Source organism: Neohortaea acidophila (assembly GCF_010093505.1).
Source record: "Neohortaea acidophila strain CBS 113389 unplaced genomic scaffold BDY17scaffold_1, whole genome shotgun sequence".
Taxonomy (NCBI): domain Eukaryota; kingdom Fungi; phylum Ascomycota; class Dothideomycetes; order Mycosphaerellales; family Teratosphaeriaceae; genus Neohortaea; species Neohortaea acidophila.
Genome location: NW_022985510.1, coordinates 1,651,150 through 1,671,599, shown reverse-complemented (window position 1 = coordinate 1,671,599; position 20,450 = coordinate 1,651,150). Strand labels below are relative to the sequence as shown.

Genomic DNA, 20,450 nt, shown 5'->3' with positions numbered 1-20,450 from the left:
CCAATGCCAGCCGATGCCAAGCCCTGACACTCGCGCTAAACCTGGAATACCCGTATCACGTGTGGACAAAAGCCAATCGGGCGGCAGTCACGATCGCTTGGGCAAATCAACGGTGAGTGATTTATGCATTAGGTTCCTTCACATGAAGAAGGCCAACGTCCTTCAATATATCACGCACCTCATATCCGGCAAAGTGGAAACGCGAGCACGCACGAGTAATCACGCGTTCTTGAGGCATTTTCAATGCCAACCATTCTATTATGCTGTCATGCAGGACACTTCCGAGTTCAGCTCTCCTCCACTCATATCATGACGCCGCCGTGACACCATCATACCCAACCTGCACCCTCCCTTTAACATGCCCCCAAAACTCCTCAATAATGCTCTCCTGTCTTTCACCGCCCCTCACAGCAAAATACCGCCTCTGATCCAGCTTCGGCTTCCAATCCCCCGGGTGCGAACCCACCATGCGACCCCCGGCCTCCTCCAAAATCACCCAACCAGCACACACATCCCACGCCCAACATCCATTCTCCCAGTACATGTCGAGCGCCCCGCTCGCCACTCCGCATAGATTCAATTCCGCGGAGCCCAGACTGCGTAACCCGTGCACCATCGCGCCCCCGGACTCCTTGCTACCTGCCAGTGCTCGGAAGGTGTTGCACTTGACTTCGTAGTCGTTTCCGTCTCTATCGCTGCCCCACTCCACCGCTACCAGGCAGTGCGTGAGGTCTTGGAAAGCCTCTGGTTCACGGAGCGGGAGGCGGGCGTGCTTGTGCGTTGCATCCGTAAGATAGGAGCCCTTGCCTTTGATCCCAGTGTAGAGCGTATTAGTATAAGGATTGAAAACAACGCCAACGGCGGGCTTCTTCTCAATCGCCAGACCCAGCGAGACGCAAACGTAATTATGCCGGTGGAAGAAGTTGTTCGTGCCGTCGATGGGGTCGACGACAAAGGTGGGCTTGTCGGTCAATGCGTCGCCCTCTTTGTACGTCTCCTCGCCCATGAAGAGGAAGTCGGGATATCGTTCCTGCAGGCGGGTCGAGACCATCTTCTCTACTGCTCGGTCGGTTTCCGTCACTAGGTCGGCGGAGTTCTTCTTCGTGCCTGAGCTGGCTGCCGTGGGGACGGCGGCGGTGATCATTTCGCCGGCCTGGTGCGCCACTTCGACGAGGAAGTCGTGCACTTCCTGTAAGTTGACTACACTCATCTTGGATGGGTTTGCAGTGCTGGTTGTGGTTGATGGATAGAAGTAAGTCGAGAATGTGGATTCGAGTGATTCGAATACCATTTGTTATCGATAAGACTTTTTAGAGGCTCATGATGGAACAGCCTGACAACCGGGAGCCTGTGCACGAGCAGGCATAAACGCGGAGAGATCTCGAGAATCAGTAATACAATCCAAAGAATCCCCGTAAATCTCGAGATACAAGAAACTTTTCCCCAAGCATCTAACCCAACACCCCTTCATCCAAAATCAAGAGCCCTCTATCTCTCGACTCCACGTAATCTCCAAAAAGAATGTCAAGACTACACCCGCTTCCGTTTCCTCTCATCCGAATGCCCCTCATCCTCGCCATCCCTCTCCGCCGTATGAGCCGGGTTGAGCAAAGAATGCACATTACTCGCCATACTGCTGCGCCGCGTCGGAGTCTCCAAGCTCTTGAAAGGGTACCGAGCGCCGGGAAGCTGCCAACCGGCATCATTGCTGTTGTTCGCGTAGCTGCCGCCGAAACTGCTGGTGAAGGAGGGAGCGCCGGCGGGTTCGTGGGGTGGGGGCGGGGAGGGCTGTCTAGAGGTTGTGTTGGCCGGCGCGGCCGACGCCCCGGGTCGGGGGAGTTCGTATTGCGCGAGCGCGTCGCGGATTTGTTGGTCGCCTGGTTGGGCGTTTTGGCGCGGGGAGGAGGGCCAGGCGGAGGAAGATTGGCCGGAGGCGTAGGGGGAGCTGTGCTGGTTGAATTGTGATCCTCCGGGATTGCCGCCAGGCCAGATGGGAACGCGGATGTCGGCGGAGGTGTGCCTTCGCGCGAGGTTGATTGGCGGGGATGTCGTGTTTGGTAGTGGCTGGTGCATGGGCGGAGGCGGTGGAGGTGGGAGGTACGTTGGCCGGTTGAAAGAGGGCGAGAATGCGCCGTTGCCCACTCCGATCGAGCCGTATCGCCGGGGAGACGTCTGTGCATGAAGGGCTACGGGCGCTCGTAAAGCTGTGGGCGTACGGGCGGTCTGCAGAGATGTTCGTCGCGACTCGTCAAATGGGCGCTGTCGTGGCGAAAGCGGCAATGGCAACTCCATTGACAAGTTGCTCTGGGTGAAGAATGGATGTTTGTTGGAAAAGTGTGATTGCGGTGAATCACCGACCGTCCGAAGCCTGTCCATGTGTCGAGAAATGTCCTGTCGCATCGCCGATACGTCTTTGTGAATCGAGTTCTCCGTGTCGGGGACCAGCGACAGCAAATGTGAGCATAACTCCTGGTTCCACTGATGACTTTTTGACAACCCTTCAAGGAGGGTTTGACACTTTGCAGTCACGGCAGTGTACGCTTCCTCCGTGCGCGAGAGTCTTGTGAATAGCTCGTTGTTGCTCCATTCCATCATACTCAAGCGAGTCTCGATGGGATCTTGTACAACAGGAGGCTCCATCGGCGCTGCAGGTGGCGGCGCTGTGGTCATTTTCGGCGGCACGTTGGCGAAGGAGTCGCGGTGGATGAGTGCGTGGCGGGAGGCCCTGCGTTTGATCTCTCGCAAGCCCATGAGGTCGCCCCGTTTGAAGTTGTTGCCGCCATGTTTGAACTCCCAGAGCGGCGTTTCCGGAGAGCCAGTATGAAACACGTCGCTAACTATACACCGTGTAAGTATTTCGAACTCGCCAGAGGATGAGAGGCTAGCACTACCTTTGTGAAATCCGTACATGTTCAACTGTCTAACAAATGATGAGATGTTGGTGTGTTTGAAGTATTGCCTAATGGCAGGTCAGCATTGTCGGTGACAAGGGGGGATCGACGCGGACTCACGATAACGCCTTTGAAAACTCGGTGGAAGGCGACATGACGAAGCTGTCATTGGAGCCTGACCAGGAAATAAGATGTTGGATGTGTTGATCTTCGAGCATACTGCACACTTGTTAACGATACAACAATTCTGACTTGAAGGGATTGGGTTTGCCCGTACTTGTATAACTTGTGGATGAACGCCGTCTGTACTACCTTTGGTTGCTGCGCAGCGGCGGCCGCGCCGATGGGCTGGTTCGTGGCACCATTGGTAGATGTCGGCGCTTCGTGTTGGGCGGCGGACGCGGTCTCGGTGGCCTCGTCCCCCGCCGGACCGCTTGAAGTTGGCGGAGCCATGTTCAGTGTCTGCACAGGCGTAATGTCCATAGAATCCTCGGGATCTGTAGCGGTATCGCGCGGGGCGGACGAGGGCAGAATTGGGACGGGGTTGGCGAGATGGGGGTTGAAGGCCGGTCCGTCGGGGTGGAAGGATGAAGTGCTCAGAGTCTCGCCAGTGGAGGCCATTGACACGGAGTGATAATGGGAAGCGCGCGATTCATCGGAAGCTGGCGTGATTGTGACCCCTCTGCGACCCGTCGGCGCTTGACGCAATATGGAGTTGACCGCTAGGGGTGGCGGTGGTGTGGTATGCCGGGCGTGCCACGCTCTCTTATTCCATTGCTGCCGCGACTCTTCCTCCAGCCCCGCATTCGCGTGTCACCTCTTGGCTCTGGGAGATCGTCCCAAGTCGGCCAGGTGGTGAAGGAGAGAGCGTATGCTGACGGACCTGTCAGGACATCCGAAGACTTTGCGATCGTAGGGGAGCTCTAGGGCGCGCGGTGGTAGGAGGAACAGACTGACGAGGGGCTTGTCCGACAGCGCCAGCGAAGGATGAATGCGGAAGTGTCAAGGATGGCGGCACGCAGGGATTTGCTGGCCTCGCGTTCCGCGGCGGAGATGATCAAGTGGTAGGAACCGAGGACAGACAGCGTGGACGACGTCTAGGCCGACGTTCGGAGGTTTGGAGAGCTAATCAAACGCCAGCCAGGTTCCAATAGGGCGGTGCCTGAGTTCAACCTGCCCCGGGGTCCTTCCAACTCTAGCCAACGGGCCGAAAGCTTAATGAGCCAACGGCAGTATCGATGGGCTGCTTGCGCACATGCACCCATGCTCGCTCCTTCCCCCTTCGTGTCACCAACCTTCTGCACTCCAAAAGGGGAATCATCTTTCCAATGCGGAAGACAAGACGCTCCCTCTCATGCGACCCACATAATTGACCGGATGCTGCTGAAACAGGTCGACATGCTCGTGCCTTGCATGCTGTGTCATCGAGTCTTGTACCCCGACACCCCTCAAGTGGACACGCTTTTCGGGACAATGAGACTCATTCCCTGCCGATTGTCTTGAACAATCCATGGCAGCTCCTTGAAGAAAGCTCTCGATGGCCGAAAAGCTAGTCGAAGCCTTCTCGGCCGTTCCGCCGGAAGACCGCACTGACGCGTGCGCAGTCTCCCTCCTCCAACTCTCACTCCGTTCTACACTGACAGGAATTAGATTATCGAAGCTTCTATGTGTCTTACACCCAGCGGAGCGCTCGCATCTGTCCAAGATGATGGCTCAGCAAAACGACCCCATGTTCGCGCTGCCGATTGACATCGTCCTCCAAGTCTTCGAGTACCTGGATGTCCTCGCAATTTGGTCGCTTCGGAGTGTGTGCAAGCACTGGCAATACGTTCTCTCTTCGGAATCCGTTGTCAAATCCGCGCTTGCCAGATGGCAAATGCATGACGAGGCCGACACCGCCAGTCCTTCTCAGCGCACTGCCACTTATTCGACGGAGAGCAGAATCCAACATCTACGTGCCTTAATCACTGGAGACCCTTTCGAGGAGATTCCATTCGACAGACCGGGTCTAAAGATTCCCTTACACCTCCCTCAAATGGCTGCGTTCCGCTTCTGCTTTAAAGGGAGTCGCTTCGCCTACATCGCAAGTCGACCTCAGAAAGGCGACCAGGTGGTTGTCCATGATCTCATCACCGGTGAGTGCCGAATATTTTGCAGTGAAGCCCGTGGAACCATCAGGGATGTGGTCATCACCACCAACTTGGTCGCCTTCGTCGCCTTTGATGGTTATCTGTACGTCTCGCGATTTCGCGACCCCGGGACTCACTGTGACCGCATTCGCATCCCGTCATCCAAAATGTGTAGTCTTGCGGCGGAGAAAGACTCGATTGCACTGCTTCTGACTCCCTACACAACTCACACGATGACGTCGGTCTTGGATCTGATCTTGTACGATGATGTTACGCGACAGTCGCGAAGCGTGGACGTGTCAAAGCAACTTGAATACATGACGAAATACGACACGCATTTCTGCACGTCACTCGTGCAAAGTGACAGGAAAGTCATCGACTTCTTCACCCTCAACTCTGTGGACGAGCGGAAGCACGAGGGGCTGCACCTCGTGCACTCCCGACTGTCCTTTCAAGGAGAGCAGGTCCGCGGGCAGTCTCGATTGTATCTGGCAGAGCCACGGATGTATGGGTCCCGCCCTTTCGTCCTAGCCAACCCGCATCCCACCGGAATTCGAGACCAGTGCAGACTTGCTGTTGGTGAAGTTCGCAGAACAGGAGCCCCGTGGCTACTCAAAAGCGCGAGGCTCTTCGATTGTAAGCACGGAGAATTTATCGACGGCCAATCGCCACCGGACAACCCGCGACCGGAAGACGGGTTTCCGGCAATGAATCTATTGTGGAAAGCGAAGGCCCACCAGCCGCCCGGTGAAGAAGAGTGGATGCCATATATGGCTTACATGAACGACACTTTCATGGTGAGCCTGGAATGCACCGAAGGGCTTGCGGACCCTCCGCGCACAAGGCTTCGGGCCTTTTGCTACGATCCTAATGTCAAAATGGTGGGACGGCGGTGAAACCAGTCGATGGATAATCTGGATCTGTACGACGAGCGGAGGACACCACCCTGGTCGGCTTGTCTTGTTGCGAATCCGGTTTTCGTGGCAGCTGGTGGTGGGTGGGGCTGGATGACGTTGGAATGCACTCGGACTTGGATTCGCGCGCGTGTCTGCCGCGCGACATTCAAGCAAGCCAAAACAAGTACTCGATAATTTCGGTTCTTCAATTGAAACAACACCTTGTGTATCAATCACGTTCAATAATGGCCGAGCAAGTGAAGAACATGAAAGACGCGGTGATGGGGCGAGGAGGTGCGCGCTGACTCGAGAGCTTTCCCTCGCATCTCCACCTCCGCTCGCTGACGAGGCTGCGCTAGGCGGGCTGCAAGAAACGTCCACCATTGTCGGGGACACGATCGCCGACAACTCAGACACAAGGAGTGGGAAATCGAAGAAGGCAGATGATGCTTCGGCGTCACTTGGGCAGTTTGCGAAAGGTGAGTTTCTACGTGCTGCTTGGAGGTCTGACGCAGGCGGCTAGAGGTACGGTCGTAGGTTCGAAGGGCCCAATAACAGACGGCACGAACGTCAAGGCGGATCAGCAGGTTGCGAATCAGCAGACGGGGTCGGCGGATCATTTGGAATTGGGGATGCGGAAGGAGGGTTGAGTGCAGTCTGCAACGATGTGCAATCGGACCTATACAACACATATCTCACACGTCAAGCAACCCCCCACCATTCTACCTATGCTTCCACTGCGCCTTCTGCTTCTCCGCAAAAGCCTTCATGCCAATCTTCTGATCCTCACTCCCAAACAACCCGTGGAACACACGCCTCTCAAACTCCACGCCCTCCCGGATGCCCAAGTCCTGACTCTTATTCACCACCTCCTTGCACGCCTTGACGGCAATCTTACTGTAGCCCGCAATCGTCTCCGCCGTATCCAGCGCCCCCTCCACACACTTCTCGGGCGTCTCAAACACCCTCGCCGCAAGCCCCCAATCAAACGCCTCCTGCCCACTGAAATTCTTGCCCGTCAAAATCAACTCCATCGCGCGGCTCTTCCCAATCGCCCGCGTGAGGCGCTGCGACCCTCCAGCACCAGGGATGACGCCGAGCTTGATCTCCGGCTGCCCGAAGTTCGCTTTCGCATTGCAGTAAAGGATGTCGCACATCATGGCGAGCTCGCAGCCGCCGCCGAGGGCGTGGCCGTTGACGGCGCTGATGATGGGCTTCTTGATCGTGTTGTACAGCTGGGACCAGTTCTCGATGAAGTCGGCGCCGTACGCATCCGCGAACTCTTTGGGTGCCATCTCTTTGATGTCTGCGCCGGCGGCGAACGCTTTCTCTGATCCCGTGAGCACCATGGCGCCGATGGAGGGGTCTTTGTCGAGCGACTCGAGCGCTTTGTTCAGCTCGACTATGAGGGGGGTGAAGAGGGCGTTGAGGGCTTTGGGGCGGTTGAGCTCGACTGTGGGGGTGGTGTTAGTTTTGGTTTGCAAGGTGGGATGATGATGGCAGACGCACTCATTGCCACGCCTGTTCGCGGCGTGGAGACTTTGATGTATTCGAAGCTCTGCTCGGCGACGCTGGAGTAGTTTCGTACGCGGAGGGGGACCATGAAGCGGCCGAATTGGGAGGCGCACGGCCTCATTGCACGAGCTGCTAGCATTTTGAGTGGATGTCTTGCTGGAGATCAAGTTCTGGTGGTGGTGTAGAGTAGGACAGTAAGCTCCATCAATGGCATTATTTATTCCGAGCTCGACGTATCCGAGGATATTGAATGCCTCAGGCAGCCATCCAGGGACACGCGGAGTGGGTCCGGGAGGCTGTCCAATCAAGGCTCGTTCGTCGCGGGACAGGCGACGCCTCGTCTTCCCAAAAAAATATTAAAGGGTCAACGTGTCAACCGCGATCGACGAGCACGTCCTGTACGCGCAACCCGCCACGCCACGTTTTCTCATCCAGTACTCCAGCGCGACACTCTTCCACGCTGCTGGTGCTCTACATACCTTTCCCGCCCATCAGCATCATTCAAAATGGATGCACCCGAGCCCGAGACGCCGTTCGCGGCCGTGTCGACCCAAGCTACCAAGCTGGGCCGCATATACCAGAGGTCAGCCATTCGCATTGCGCTCGTTGATGAGCGCGCAAACTACTATACCACAGTATGCTGACATTTCGCTAGTTATCTCGACAAGCAAGCCACACTTCCCACTCCTCCACCAGTCCTCCGACTAACAAAACGACCAGATCGACCCCTTACATTGCCTACAGATGGATCGGCTTCGGCGTGCTGTTCCTCATGTTCACCCTGCGCATCGTCTTTGCGCAGGGCTGGTACATTGGTAAGAAGAGCCACACACACACATCCACACCTCTGTCCCCAATCTGACCCCCTCTGCCTCTGCAGTCGCCTACTCCCTCGGCATCTACCTCCTCAACCTCTTCCTCGCCTTCATCTCCCCCAAATTCGACCCCTCGCTCGAAGCCGACACGGACATGGAAGACGGCGTGCCCGCGGGCCAGGACTCGTCGCTGCCCACCAAGAACGACCAGGAGTTCAAGCCATTTGTGCGCCGCCTGCCGGAGTTCAAGTTCTGGCACTCGGCCACGCGCGCCACGCTCATCGGCTTCCTGTGCTGCTGGAGCGAGATTTTCAACCTGCCCGTCTTTTGGCCGGTGTTGGTGATGTATTGGTTGATTCTGGTGTTTTTGACCATGAGGAGGCAGATACAGAGTATGATTAAGTACAGGTGAGCGACGAGTAGAATGAGATGGATGAGTGTGGGTTGCTGACTGACGTTTCGGAACAGATATGTGCCGTGGGATTTCGGCAAGACCAAGTACTCTGCGAAATGAGGAGTGCGACGCGCATCGGTCATATTGCTTTGAGCATAGCGCTAATGGAGTTGGGACATTAAGACCATGCGTATATTCTTTTTCTATCTTCTATTCCGTCTCTAGGTCATACCGCCCAGGAACGCCACTAAGCACAAGCCCCATCTCTACATCTCGACGACTTGCGGCGGATTTAGCAGCTCTCCACTGTTGCAGTACATCAGACTCGCAAGCACCATCGTGGTGCTCTCCGCGCTCCGGCCACCCCAAACACGATCCCAGAGCACATTCGCCCCGCCGTAGCACAGCACCTTCACGATATCCAGCCAACCCCGAGGATCCACAATCCCCCTGACAAAACCATCCGACCTCGCACGCGCCTGCTCAACACACCGCTGCCTCTCATCCCACCTGACAACCTCCCTTCCTCTCTTCAACCGCCCCACATAATCCGTCTTACCTGCATGCACATGCCCGAACACATGCAGCCGCGGCCGTACCCTCCACACCTCCGCAAGTAAGTGCTCGCACCCCAACGCAGCCGGTAAATCGAGATGGTACTTGGGCGGCGCATGCGTAACCAGCACATCTACATCGCTCGGCACCGTACCCGACCACGCGTCCGAGCCTCGCGCATACCGAAAAGCGTGATCGTCCTGTCCGTCCGCAGGCGTCTGCGGCGCGCCGTACACGCGTAGTTTCCGGCCGTTCTTGAACGATAGATCGACGGCGCTATGCTGCAAGTACCAGATGCTTTTCCAATTCACAAAGCCATCATCTTGGTCGTCAAAGGAGAGCGTTTTGCGACTCCGCGGATCCAGAAAGCGGTCGTGGTTCCCTGCAATGGCGATTTTGTTTTCGTGAGGCAGACTAGCGAGCCAGTCGATTTGGTCCTGCAGTTCGGCCGGGTGGCCTATATTTGTGAGGTCGCCGGCGTGGATGAGCAGGTCGCCATCCGGGATTTGAGAGGTGGTGAGGCAGTGTGTGTCGGAGATACAAACTATGCGGAGGGGCGTGGAGGGGACTGAGGGGGAGGTGTGGAAGACGGTTAGGAGGAGGTCGAGCAGGCGGATGAGGGTTTTGAGGGGTTGGGTTAGGAGAGTGTAGAGAAGGGAGGGGGGCTCGTAGATATTCGCCGGGGCCAGGGGTTGCAGGAGGAGGTGGCTCATCCTGAAATTGTCCTCTTTTGTGTGGTTGTGGTTAGAATATGGCCGAGTATGGTCGTTTCTTTCCATGTCGATGAAGGTGTTGATGTGCTAGGCCCAATCGGGCAGTTTCGAGTCGCGTACGTCATTGGTTGCTTGGAGCTTGGAGCTTTGCATGTGAACCTGGAAATCAGCTCGACTTGCACTTCACTGCACTCCATTCCGTCTCAATGATCTTCCCTTGACTTATCTTCCTGCGCTCACACTCTGCATCTGTTGCTTCCTCCCCTAAACCCGCCTGCTTTTCACCCTCCCTCTCTAACGAATAGCCCTTTGCTCTACTCCAACCAAGATGGCTAAGAGCCAGGCTGGGACGGAAAACCTGGGCGTCGACTATGTGGTGGTATTCAAGATTGGCGATACAGGTATGCTCCAGTACAAGCTCATTCCACACCATGCAACAAACCCTCACCGCCAGCAACAGAAAAGACAAAAGCAGCACAGCTCTTCGAAGAACTGGTCCAGCGATTATCCAAGAGCGGCCTAGCCACCGAAGTCCGCAACGGCAACAACCACACCCTCCTCATCTTCGTCAAGCTCTCCAGCGAAGAGCACCTGCTCGCCGAAGTCTACCGCAGCCGCGTCAGAGATTGGATCCACGGCGTCCGCGCCTCCGAACCCCCGCAAGATACCCGCGCCGCTCTCGAGCAAGATCCCCTAACGCAAGCCGAGCGCCTCCGCACTATCCACGGCCTCATCACCCATCCCCAAAGCGAGCATGGTGCTGGCATCACGCCGGGCAAGGGCCGCTGGACGAATGTGGAGAGTATCTTTGCCCTGCACGACCACGCCTATAATAAAGAGTGGATTAAGAAGTGGAGCACACAATACCTGCTGAAGCCCGAGGATCTCGACGACATTCGCGATCGATTTGGCGAGAAGATTGCCTACTATTTCGCCTTTACACAGTCCTACTTCACCTTCCTTACCGTTCCCGCCGCCATCGGCTCCTTCACCTGGTTGGTCCTTGGCCATTTCAGTATCTGGTATGCCGTCGCTGCTTCCTTGTGGACGGTGGTCTTTGTGGAATGGTGGCATCATCAAGAGCGTGACTTGGCGACACGATGGGCTGTACGTGGTGTGAGCAATATCGATAACAAACGACCAGAGTTCGAGCATAAGCACGAAGCCACCGATCCGGTCACCGGCGAGACAATGTACATCTTCCCCACGCGCGAGCGAGTCATGCGTCAACTGCTACAACTCCCCTTCGCCATTGCGGCAGTTATCGCGCTGGGAAGTTTGATCACGCTATGCTTTGGAATCGAGATCTTCATCAACGAGGTCTACTCCGGTCCGGGAAAGTCGTACCTCACATATCTCCCGACTGTCATCCTGTGCACAGCCATGCCTTTCCTCAGCGGCCTCCTCACACAAGCTGCTACGAAACTTACCGACTACGAGAACTACGAGACCGAGGCGCAATACGAGCGCAGCTTGACCTCAAAGACTTTTGTGCTCAACTTCATCACCTCCTACCTACCCCTCTGCTTGACCGCCTTTGTTTACGTACCCTTTGGTAGCGTCATCGTGCCTTACCTGGATATATTCGCCCTGGCCTTCAAGCCCGGCAGCAAAGACATCAAAGCCGAAAACGACCCCACTCTCTTCGAAATCAACCCGCAGCGCCTCCGAAAACAAGTCATCTACTTCACTGTCACCGCGCAAATCGTCAACTTCGGCATGGAGGTCGTCGTCCCCTACCTCAAACGCGAAGGTCTGATCAAGTTCAAGGAAATGCAGCTCAAGCGCACCGGCACCATCAACGCCGTCACCGCCGACGACCCCGTAGAAGAAACCGACTTCCTAGCCCGCGTACGCAACGAAGCCGACCTCGACACGTACGATGTCTACGACGACCTGCGCGAAATGGTCGTGCAATTCGGCTACCTCGCCCTCTTCTCCGTCGTCTGGCCCCTCACGCCTGTTTCCTTCTTCATCAACAACTGGATTGAGCTGCGCTCCGACGCGGTGAAGATCTGTGTCGACATGCGCCGCCCCACACCCTGGCGCGCCGAAAGTATCGGCCCCTGGCTCAACGCCCTCGCCTTCCTCTCCTGGCTCGGTAGCATCACCATGGCCGCGCTGACGTACATGTTTTCCAATGACGGGCTCGGGCCTGATGGCAAGCCGAGCGATATCAAGGGCTGGGCGCTCTTGCTATCAGTCTTCTTCAGCGAGCACCTGTACCTCGGCGCGAGGTGGCTGGTCAGCACGGCGATTAGCAAAATCGATTCCCCGGGAAAACAAAAGGCGCGGAGGGAAATGTACGAGACACGCAAAAAGTACTTCGCCGAGTCGCTGCGCGATACCGACAAGTTGGCCTCGGCGTCGGGGATGGGCGAGGGAGAGAGTGAGGGCCGGGAGGAGATTACTCGTACTTCGTTGGAGGAGGAGGCTAGGGCGGCGAGCTTGAAGTCTAGGACTCCGGAGGCGAAGTTCTGGAGTCGGCAGCGGGGATGGCAGGATGCGGCGGAGGTGGGGCGGAGGCTGATTGAGAAGGATGTAGTGGAGGAGAAGGCGGCGAAGGAGAAGAAGGAGTTGTAGGTGGAGGGTAACATACGTATATCGTTAGCGTTGGCGCCATGAGCTTGATTGTATATAAAATGTGATGCTCTATTTCGTCTTTACACATCTATGCAAATGCTGCTCGTCTCGTTCATGACCTTTCCTCCGAGCGCTGCACTTCGATGCCATCCACCTCTTCGGATTTCGAGGACTTCTTCTCCCCACCATCAACTTCACTTCCCTCCCCAACAGACCTTCTCTCAACCCCATCCCCACCTCTCCCCATCTCAACATCCCCCTCCCCAACTCCCTTCCCCTCATCATCCCCCTGCTCCACCACCGCCTTCGCCACAGCCCCATCCCCCATCCCATCCGCACTCGCGCGATCCCGCTTGAAAATGCTCAACCCCCCGCGCCACCCCACCCACCGCGACTCGTACGGTCCGCGCGCAAACGTAATCAGCAGCGCGACGCCAATCGCCGCCACGCTGTAGCTCTGCGCCGCTTCCCACCCCGCGCGCGCGTAGATGTGCGCGCCGATCGAGGTGCCCATCAATTGCCCGCAGAAGACGCACACCATGAAGACTGTGTTTACTCTATTGCGGGCTTTGGGCTCGATGGAGAACTGTGGTGACGTGTTAGTGGGTTTGGTAGCGGATGGAAGGAGGAGGGGGTGGGCTTACGATTGAAGAGCGATTGGCGACTTGTGAACTCTGCAGTCCAATGTCGAGAAACCAGGCCTGCAAGATGGGACCTGCGACTGTGAAAGAGCCGGTGTAGGCGCCGATGCAGATGCCGAGCATGCACCAGAACATACCCAGGATGACGGAGAACCAGGGCACGAAGCGGTCGATGATGTAGCGGCCGTACAGCGGCATGAGGAACATGGCAGAGATGCCTATGAGCGCGAAAAGGCCGATATCCACGGAGTTGTAGTTGTACGGCGGGTCGGCGAGGAGGAAGGTCAGGACGGTCCAGAAGGAGGTGAAGGTGGAGGAGGTGAAGAGGGCGACGAGCGAGGCTTGCACGAGCACGGGGTGCTTGGCGACCATGACGAGCATGGACCACAGCATTTTGAAGTAGTTCATGCGCTTGTTCGTCGAGGGGTAGTCGGGCATGAAGAGCCACAGGCTGGCGAAGATGGCGTACTGCAGGCCGACGGAGAGCCAGTAGACGTAGCGCCAGGAGACGTAGAAGGCGACGATGCCGGACAGGAGGCGCGCGACGAGGATGCCGAGCACGAAGCCGCTGACGACGATGGAGAGGGCTGCTGCGCGGCGGTGCGGAGGCGCGAGATCGCCTACTAATGGTAGCATGAGTTGCGGCGTGACGGTGGTGAAGCCGATGATGAATTGGATGCCCGAAAAGACCTCGAAGGACTTTGTGACACATAGCCCAATGCTGCGCATGCCCTCGTCAGCCTTGTGTCCTCAAATACCTAGGAAACCCCATATCAACGGAAGACATACCTCACAGTAGCAGTCACAAAAACCAAGCTCAACACAAAAGGCCTCCGCTTCAACAAATCCCCCAAAGGACACAAAAAGAACAAGCCCCCCGCATACCCCGCCTGCGCAACGGTAGGAATCTGCGATACCTTCGCATACGGCACGCCAAAGTCCCGCGCCAGGATGTTAAGAATGGGATGGGAGTAGTACAGGTTTGCCACGGTGAAGGAAGCGGCAAAGGCGAAGAGGATGTTGAGCGGCATGGAGAATTTCGGCGGCGCGTCCGTGTCCCAGCGGCAGTTGGGGGGGACCCAGAATATGCGGTCGTAGAGTCGTCTCCATCGTGGTGAATCTGGTGTGGCTACATCGCGGTCGGTGGTGGTTGCGCCGTCATCGGAGGAGGGCTGGACGACGACCGCGCCATCGGCTTTGTGATCGGTCTGCCCTTTCTCGCTCATTGTGAAAGATGGAGGTGGCGAGAGCGAGATTTCATGGCGTTAATGCTAGGAGAGAGAGAAAGCTGGACATAAAATCGGGGTATGAGATAATTGATATACCCGGAAGACAGATGCCGGCGCGGGCAAAAAGAAGAGGCGAAGTCAATGAAGTACATTTAGAGTTGCCTCGACCAAAAGCTTAATTTATCTCCGCCAGAGCCCATCCATATTGCCGATCATGGCCAATTGCCCTTCTTTATTCATCCTGTTCTGTTCCAATCCTCGTTTCGTTTTTGCTGTTTCGTGAAGTCTTCCCAAATATCGTGTCTCGTCGTGAATTGGCAAAAGCTCCCAGACGCCAGTTTGTCGTGAAAATCGAATCTCATCTCCGGCATTCATCTCCAGGTTCTCCAGCAACCGTCAAGATGTTTCTTTCTCTACAACAGGGGCACATCCTCCCACTCTTCCCACTCTTCTTCATCGTCGCTCTGATTTTTGGCAGCAGGAGCCGTACCGCCCTTCTCGCATTGAGAGACATTCGCATCAGATTCTGCATCCTCGTGCTTGATCTCCACCAGGCTGTCATCGTCCGATCCGCTGTCAGAGAGTGCTTCGACAGCAGCCGGCCGAGGGACGATCTCGAACTCGCCATCTGATACCGGGCTCTTCTCGCGAATGGGCAACTTGGATTCCAAAGTGGTAGCGACGGCGATCTCGGGCTTCACGGGTGCAAGGGTGTCCGCAATCGACCAAAGTCTCTGCTTACTGCCGGTCTTTGAGCTCCCCGCTTTCACGTCTTCCCACAGTCCGTTGCCTGTCTTTTCGCTGAAGTTTTGGCGAGGTCGCAAGAGTAGAGACGTCGGTGTCGCTCTGTCAGCATCTTCGTGCGCGTGCACGATCTTCGCGAGGCGGATCAGACGGTCATTCGATGACAGCCGACGCTTGCTGCTGGCGCCTGAGTTTTCATTTTTCTTTTCCGACCCATCGTCCGCCTCTTTGATATCTAAGTGAGGCCAGAATGTCGGTGCAGGTAGCTCTGCCGGCTCTGCCTTCATTGTCAGCGGCGTCTCAGGCCTCCTCCTCTTCATCTGGCTCTTCTCGCCCATGGCGTCAAACTTGTCATAGGTATGGAAGCGGAAGACATCGCGGTCGAAGCGCGTGGCGCCGGGGTCGTCTCGCGAAGCGTAGGTATCTGGTGCGTAGGGTTTGAAGGGGAGTTGGATGATGGCAGTGGCGGCTGTTTGTTAGGTCAGTCTTACTTCTCGTCAACGTTACGAGAGACCTGGGGGATTTACCTTCGTGATCGAAATTGCGCTCCCTGCTGTTCCTGCACAGTGCTTGATGGAATGGTCGCAGGTCATACGCCAGCTGTTTGAACTCGTCGTCTTGTCCGAGATTGTGCTCCAGGAATCGTGACACGCAGTAGTCGATGACGGTATTGATCAGTCCCTCGTGGGTCGGTAGAGACCCGTAGAGAAAGCGAATGGCGGCACACAGGTCGATGGGCTGATTGGGAGACGAACAGGCAAACTCGCATTGTCGGAAGACGTTGGCGTATGCTTGAGTCTTGAGCTGCTCGACGGCGTACATATCTCCGAGGTGATACATCTGGCAATGCAGCAGGACTGAGGTAGGCACGTCGCCAGCATAGCTCCCATTTGGCCCAGCTACTCGATATGAGTCGGTGTGGAGGAATTCGAGGAAGGGGATGGCGGTTTTTGTGGTGAGTGTTTGGAGAAACAGCTGCGGGCCAGATCTGGATTGCTCAAAGGCAACCGCAAGGAGTGGACAGGACTGTTCGATGGCCTTGAGGTCGACGTGTGAGATTGACTGGGGATTGCCATGCTCGTCCAGGAAGGTGAGAGTGGCAGTGCCCTTTGGTGAACGGTCGAGAAACCACAGTTCATGCAACGGGGGCGGCTGGAGGCTGTCAGTGATCTGCGGAGACTGAATTGCGTCTCTTGTGCTCGCAGGACGCGGACTCCATCCATCAGAAGGGAAGGGATAGCGAAGTGGAGCGACGGCATTGCTGGGGCATTGCAACGGCCAGGACTGATCGCGCTGATGCCATCCGAGCATTTCGTTTGCGCGATTGCTGGATTGATGTCGATTTCTCAAGCCTGTAGGGGTGGGCCTCATGTAAAGATCGTCACTCGCGTCCGAATCAGAGCTTGACCACCGGCGCCGCTGCGGTTGAGGCCTGTGAGGAAGGTCTTGTCCTTCGGTCTCCCACCAATTTGTATGTGTGACGTGGGAAAGGAGAGAGCTGTCAATCTCGCGGGAGAATGTATCGGGAGCGTCAACGGAGGAGACATTCCAGCGCGCCATTTGTTGGTCGCAGTAGGCGGCGAAGCCGCTGGGGTTGGCCGACATGGTGTCGGCGGGTGGTAGCAGGTGCGTCGGAAGTACACAGGGCTGTATATTGTTATCGAGTTACATCGAGACGGCGAGGAGGGGTAGAAGAGCGATGAGAAGTGAAGTGAGAAACAGGCAGACGAGAAAGAGTGAATGGAGACGGACAGCTCGGCCTACCTCGCCGTACGTTGGCCCCTCCCATCGTTTAAGAGCTGTACAAGGCAGCCTGGCGGGGCGTGAAGGTGGCGCAGGCGGCAGGAGACAAACGACTGGAGACGAGAGCTCTCGTGTCTCGTTCCAGTCAGCTCGCCGCGCGCCGCGTGACTAACTCGTTGATCGAGCCAATCACCTTGTCAGGCCCCCCTTCCTCTGCCCGATCAGACCGGTGAGTCGTTTCACTCATCGCTGGTAAGACCATTGACTCAATGGCTTCCATTGTCTGGGATTGCGGAGTTCAGCGTGTGAGTCGGAGAAGTGACGGCGTGAAGCGAGCGACATTTGCGACTCAGTCACAAGTGAGTTTCGGCCTCAGGCAGGCGTGGTCGGGATGCGGCAACGCCCGCCGTACCCTGGTCTGCTTTTGCCTGCCTGCCCCTGCTCTGTGCCTGTGGATCCGCTGCACGCCGGAAGCACGAGTCTCAACCACTCCCATCAACATTGATTGCATCCACACGTGCTCTCCATGTAAATCAACCACCCTCCAGCATGTAACCATATCCACGCGCAAGCCCAAACACACCATGGGCACCTTCTCCATCCTCCCCGAAAGCCTGTCTTTCATCGAGACCTGGCTCGCGCGCATCTTCGTATGTCGTCCCGCTTCCCGCCCAACATGACGCTTCGACTGATAATATCGATCGACACAGTTCGTCCTCGCGCTCCTGACTCTTGGACCGTGGTTGATCCTCTTGGCATACGACTTGCTGCTCTACATCTGGCGCTCCGTGACTTACGAGATTCCCTACTTCGGCGGGCGGGCGCGCGGAAAGCGACGCCCGCGAGTCCCTAGTCTCACCGACAGATCTCGGGGGCATGTGCGCAATATCAGCTTGCCGAAGATGTTTCGCTCGCATGACGAGCAGGCCCAGGAGATCACTGGAGCGTCGAGGAGTGATGCAGTCCCGATGGTTCAACCTGCCCGGCCTGCGTATACTTCGACACACGATGATTGAGATCACGCGATTCGCATCTTATCTACGCCAATGACTGTGAAATACGCACACGCAACTCAGGCGATGCCTGACGAGAGTATAATCAGCGAACTGTCCATGCTGAGCCTACTGATCGATATGCCGTCATCACTATCCGACACAACAATCACCGATAGCGAGATGGGCCCTTATCGATGGATGCCGATCAAACATTTCCGAGCGCCCAGTGCTGTACGTATGACTATGAGACAACGACATCTGAGCAATGATTGGGGGACAGGCAATTCGACGAGAGAAGGACAAGGATATCAGCAGCATGGCTTGGCAGAGAGCCCTTCGAAAGACCATCAGCAATCGAGGTATTTTGATGAATCATCCAACCCTCGCAAGACTAAAAAGACCGCTGGGTGAAGCATGGTTCGGGAGTGATTCAGATCATCACATGGCGATGAATGACGGAGTTGCCAGTTTCACTTTAGTGTCCAAACACTCACTGTACGGATCACCTCATGCGTTCTTACTCTCATTCTTGTCTCAAATCAGCGCATAGAGTCTACTCTGTTGCTCAATGCCATACAATACGTGAAGTCGGAGTCTCACGATAGTCATATGCGTGCAACGGCATTTGCCTTCCGCATTTGGAAAGCGCAAGCGCATCACACTACACTCCACCCCATTGCTGCACCCGACGCCGGGGGTTCGGGCTCATTGACTCACTTGGCCTTCCAATACATGCTTCCGCTCTCCGTCTCGTTTCACAAAGCGTACATGTATGCCGACACGGGTTGTCTGCGTCTTCCTACATCGGATTGCGTCCGCTGCGATCCGAACTGTCCTTTTCTGAGTCACCACTGGCCTGTACTTTCACGAAAATGTCGATCCAACTCAACGATATCAATTGGCCATTCCTCGCCCCAGCAATTGCCCTTGGACTATTTCTCGCATGGCATCTCCTCTCACGATGGAGCAATCTCAGCACATCACGAACAAACGCCTCCACGAACGATCCATACCAAGACATCGAACCCCTCGACTTCCAAGACTGGACAGCAATCGAGCCGATGAAGATCCGGCCGTTCAGACCCAAGTTCTACCTAACAATGGGTAAAACAAGAATTCAATTCGACGTGCGTTCCGCACTCACTCAGACTAATTCCTTACAGGCCTCGAGAACTGCCCGTTGTCGGAGTACCTAGCCTTCGACAACACGTACCTGGAGCGAACAAAGATCCGCACAGCCGTGCTGAACGACCATCCAAAGGAAACGCACGACTGCAATCCCAAAGTCGAAGCGGCCGTCCTAGAAATGTACGAATGGATGTTCGGCACGTATCTGCCTAAACGACTGCCAACGCTATTCAAATTCGTGCCACGAGATGCTCTCCCCTCTGAGCCAAAAGGTGCCGCTACCAACAGCGAGAGGTATCTACACAACACGATAACGGGAGAGTACATCCCTCTTCAACCCCCCTCAGCAAAAGAAGCCCTCCGCACGCTCGGCCGAAACGTAGACGACGACATCCTCATCCTCCTCCCGGGCTCGGAAGCAGAAGACGGCAGTCCCATCTACCACCTCGAAGCCTACGTCTGCTGCTTCCCCTCCGGCTTCTCCCTCCCAGAGAAATTCGGCCTGCCATTAGTAAGTCGTCCCTCACAACTACCGCACGCAGCACGTCGCTAAAACGCACGTGAAAAATGACAGGCCGCAATCCACGCCCCAGTCCCCAACTACGCCCCCAAACTCGCCAAATCCATGGACCGCTTCTTCGCCAAACTCGAGACGGGGCGCGCCGTCCGCCGCGCAAACTGGTCCATCACAACGGACGACAAACTCTACACGCAAGCGGGCAACCATCTGTACGCCAACGGCGAAACGGCAGAAAACACAGCCATCGACAAAAACGAAAAAACTCTCGACGTCCACGCCCCAGATCTAGACGCTACCATCGCCGAGCAAAAGAAAGAAGTGGAGATCGAGAAGTGTCGGCTGCGGTGTGAGAGGCAGACGTTGCATCGCCTTCCGCGGAGTCGGGCGCTCGTGTTTGCGTTCAAGACGTTTCAGTATTTGCTGAAGGATGTGAAGGGCGAGGAAGGCGGGGAGGTGGGCGAGGCGTTGGCGCTGGCGATTGAGGGGTTGGATCGGGGGAATTCGCCAGAGATGAAGTTTTATAAGCGCGGGGTTGTGTGGGGGGAGAAGGTGGTGGAGTTCTTGAGGGGGTGATTGACAGAAAGAATTGTATGGGGGACATGGGCAATTTCTCGACGGTAGATGGGCGAGTGGACTTTGAGCTCGACGACGATGCGAAGCCTTCTTTGGAGATGGAGGGCGTGAGATGGTTTACGCCGTCGAGGCTGAACGCTCGATTGCTCGTAACATGCCAGCTGCAGATTGGCGGTCGAGTTTGGCATTCGGGACCAGACAACCAGCATCCTCGCCCGCGCGGAGCGCGTCTCCGGATGCCATTGTGAACAGTTCCAACCCCGTCACGATGCCGGCGAATGCAAGCCGCTCCACACCATGCTTCGCGAGCACGACGAAGAAAAGGCCGAGCTGGAGCGCAAGGATGATGCGCTGGAGATGAAGGTCACGAAGCTGGAGAAAGCTCT

The 20,450-nt window shown here is 56.3% G+C and overlaps 11 protein-coding genes across 11 annotated transcripts; 5 read left to right on the top strand and 6 right to left on the bottom strand.

The window, feature by feature from the left end:
* Positions 1-307: 307 nt before the first annotated feature.
* Positions 308-1,210, bottom strand: BDY17DRAFT_320280 (uncharacterized protein; the record flags this gene model as incomplete). The annotated part of the gene is made up of 1 exon (XM_033736421.1): positions 308-1,210. The coding sequence occupies one exon, from the start codon at positions 1,208-1,210 to the stop codon at positions 308-310; it is 903 nt and encodes a 300-aa protein (XP_033594332.1).
* A 320-nt stretch (positions 1,211-1,530) lies between these two features.
* On the bottom strand, positions 1,531-3,512 carry BDY17DRAFT_244674 (HSF-type DNA-binding-domain-containing protein; the record flags this gene model as incomplete). The annotated part of the gene is made up of 4 exons (XM_033730556.1): positions 1,531-2,837; positions 2,892-2,959; positions 3,012-3,110; positions 3,169-3,512. 4 exons carry the CDS (start codon positions 3,510-3,512, stop codon positions 1,531-1,533), a joined length of 1,818 nt encoding a protein of 605 aa, XP_033594331.1.
* A 621-nt stretch (positions 3,513-4,133) lies between these two features.
* Positions 4,134-6,136, top strand: BDY17DRAFT_289631 (uncharacterized protein). The gene is made up of 2 exons (XM_033732377.1): positions 4,134-4,487; positions 4,542-6,136. Exons 1-2 carry the CDS (start codon positions 4,429-4,431, stop codon positions 5,914-5,916), a joined length of 1,434 nt encoding a protein of 477 aa, XP_033594330.1. The 5' UTR covers positions 4,134-4,428; the 3' UTR covers positions 5,917-6,136.
* A 426-nt stretch (positions 6,137-6,562) lies between these two features.
* On the bottom strand, positions 6,563-7,609 carry BDY17DRAFT_274565 (ClpP/crotonase-like domain-containing protein). Its single transcript, XM_033731980.1, has 2 exons — positions 7,426-7,609; positions 6,563-7,369 (listed from the first exon to the last, which is right to left on the bottom strand). The coding sequence occupies exons 1-2, from the start codon at positions 7,568-7,570 to the stop codon at positions 6,639-6,641; spliced, it is 876 nt and encodes a 291-aa protein (XP_033594329.1). The 5' UTR covers positions 7,571-7,609; the 3' UTR covers positions 6,563-6,638.
* A 328-nt stretch (positions 7,610-7,937) lies between these two features.
* BDY17DRAFT_314647 (retrieval of early ER protein Rer1) lies at positions 7,938-8,760 on the top strand (the record flags this gene model as incomplete). The annotated part of the gene is made up of 4 exons (XM_033735837.1): positions 7,938-8,014; positions 8,152-8,246; positions 8,312-8,654; positions 8,715-8,760. The coding sequence occupies 4 exons, from the start codon at positions 7,938-7,940 to the stop codon at positions 8,758-8,760; spliced, it is 561 nt and encodes a 186-aa protein (XP_033594328.1).
* A 146-nt stretch (positions 8,761-8,906) lies between these two features.
* Positions 8,907-9,908, bottom strand: BDY17DRAFT_307105 (calcineurin-like phosphoesterase; the record flags this gene model as incomplete). The annotated part of the gene is made up of 1 exon (XM_033735095.1): positions 8,907-9,908. One exon carries the CDS (start codon positions 9,906-9,908, stop codon positions 8,907-8,909), a length of 1,002 nt encoding a protein of 333 aa, XP_033594327.1.
* A 197-nt stretch (positions 9,909-10,105) lies between these two features.
* On the top strand, positions 10,106-12,544 carry BDY17DRAFT_289622 (calcium-activated chloride channel-domain-containing protein). The gene is made up of 2 exons (XM_033732376.1): positions 10,106-10,309; positions 10,369-12,544. Exons 1-2 carry the CDS (start codon positions 10,237-10,239, stop codon positions 12,489-12,491), a joined length of 2,196 nt encoding a protein of 731 aa, XP_033594326.1. The 5' UTR covers positions 10,106-10,236; the 3' UTR covers positions 12,492-12,544.
* Positions 12,545-12,819: 275 nt separating this feature from the next.
* BDY17DRAFT_227141 (major facilitator superfamily domain-containing protein) lies at positions 12,820-14,244 on the bottom strand (the record flags this gene model as incomplete). The annotated part of the gene is made up of 3 exons (XM_033730153.1): positions 12,820-13,077; positions 13,136-13,853; positions 13,922-14,244. Coding segments are annotated over 3 exons (1,299 nt in total), but the record flags the coding sequence as incomplete, so codon positions are not given.
* Positions 14,245-15,402: 1,158 nt separating this feature from the next.
* On the bottom strand, positions 15,403-16,914 carry BDY17DRAFT_17542 (uncharacterized protein). The gene has a single exon (XM_033729850.1). The coding sequence runs from the start codon at positions 16,708-16,710 to the stop codon at positions 15,457-15,459; it is 1,254 nt and encodes a 417-aa protein (XP_033594324.1). The 5' UTR covers positions 16,711-16,914; the 3' UTR covers positions 15,403-15,456.
* Positions 16,915-17,432: 518 nt separating this feature from the next.
* Positions 17,433-17,864, top strand: BDY17DRAFT_320271 (uncharacterized protein; the record flags this gene model as incomplete). The annotated part of the gene is made up of 2 exons (XM_033736420.1): positions 17,433-17,498; positions 17,559-17,864. The coding sequence occupies 2 exons, from the start codon at positions 17,433-17,435 to the stop codon at positions 17,862-17,864; spliced, it is 372 nt and encodes a 123-aa protein (XP_033594323.1).
* A 601-nt stretch (positions 17,865-18,465) lies between these two features.
* Positions 18,466-20,373, top strand: BDY17DRAFT_17491 (uncharacterized protein). The gene is made up of 4 exons (XM_033729844.1): positions 18,466-18,947; positions 19,007-19,482; positions 19,546-20,142; positions 20,332-20,373. The coding sequence occupies exons 1-3, from the start codon at positions 18,716-18,718 to the stop codon at positions 20,062-20,064; spliced, it is 1,227 nt and encodes a 408-aa protein (XP_033594322.1). The 5' UTR covers positions 18,466-18,715; the 3' UTR covers positions 20,065-20,142; positions 20,332-20,373.
* The last annotated feature ends 77 nt before the right edge of the window (positions 20,374-20,450 follow it).

Bases quoted from the DNA above. Each gene is read 5' to 3' on its own strand.
- BDY17DRAFT_289631 (XM_033732377.1), top strand. From the start codon at position 4,429: ATGGCCGAAAAGCTAGTCGAAGCCTTCTCGGCCGTTCCGCCGGAAGAC. The intron at 4,488-4,541 runs GTGCGCAGTCTC...GACAGGAATTAG, and splicing joins CCGGAAGACCGCACTGACGC to ATTATCGAAGCTTCTATGTG.
- BDY17DRAFT_274565 (XM_033731980.1), bottom strand. From the start codon at position 7,570: ATGCTAGCAGCTCGTGCAATGAGGCCGTGCGCCTCCCAATTCGGCCGC. The intron at 7,370-7,425 runs GTGCGTCTGCCA...CCACCCCCACAG, and splicing joins GCGAACAGGCGTGGCAATGA to TCGAGCTCAACCGCCCCAAA.
- BDY17DRAFT_289622 (XM_033732376.1), top strand. From the start codon at position 10,237: ATGGCTAAGAGCCAGGCTGGGACGGAAAACCTGGGCGTCGACTATGTG. The intron at 10,310-10,368 runs GTATGCTCCAGT...CGCCAGCAACAG, and splicing joins ATTCAAGATTGGCGATACAG to AAAAGACAAAAGCAGCACAG.
- BDY17DRAFT_17542 (XM_033729850.1), bottom strand. From the start codon at position 16,710: ATGTCGGCCAACCCCAGCGGCTTCGCCGCCTACTGCGACCAACAAATG.
- BDY17DRAFT_17491 (XM_033729844.1), top strand. From the start codon at position 18,716: ATGTCGATCCAACTCAACGATATCAATTGGCCATTCCTCGCCCCAGCA. The intron at 18,948-19,006 runs GTAAAACAAGAA...AATTCCTTACAG, and splicing joins CAAGTTCTACCTAACAATGG to GCCTCGAGAACTGCCCGTTG. The intron at 19,483-19,545 runs GTAAGTCGTCCC...GAAAAATGACAG, and splicing joins AGAAATTCGGCCTGCCATTA to GCCGCAATCCACGCCCCAGT.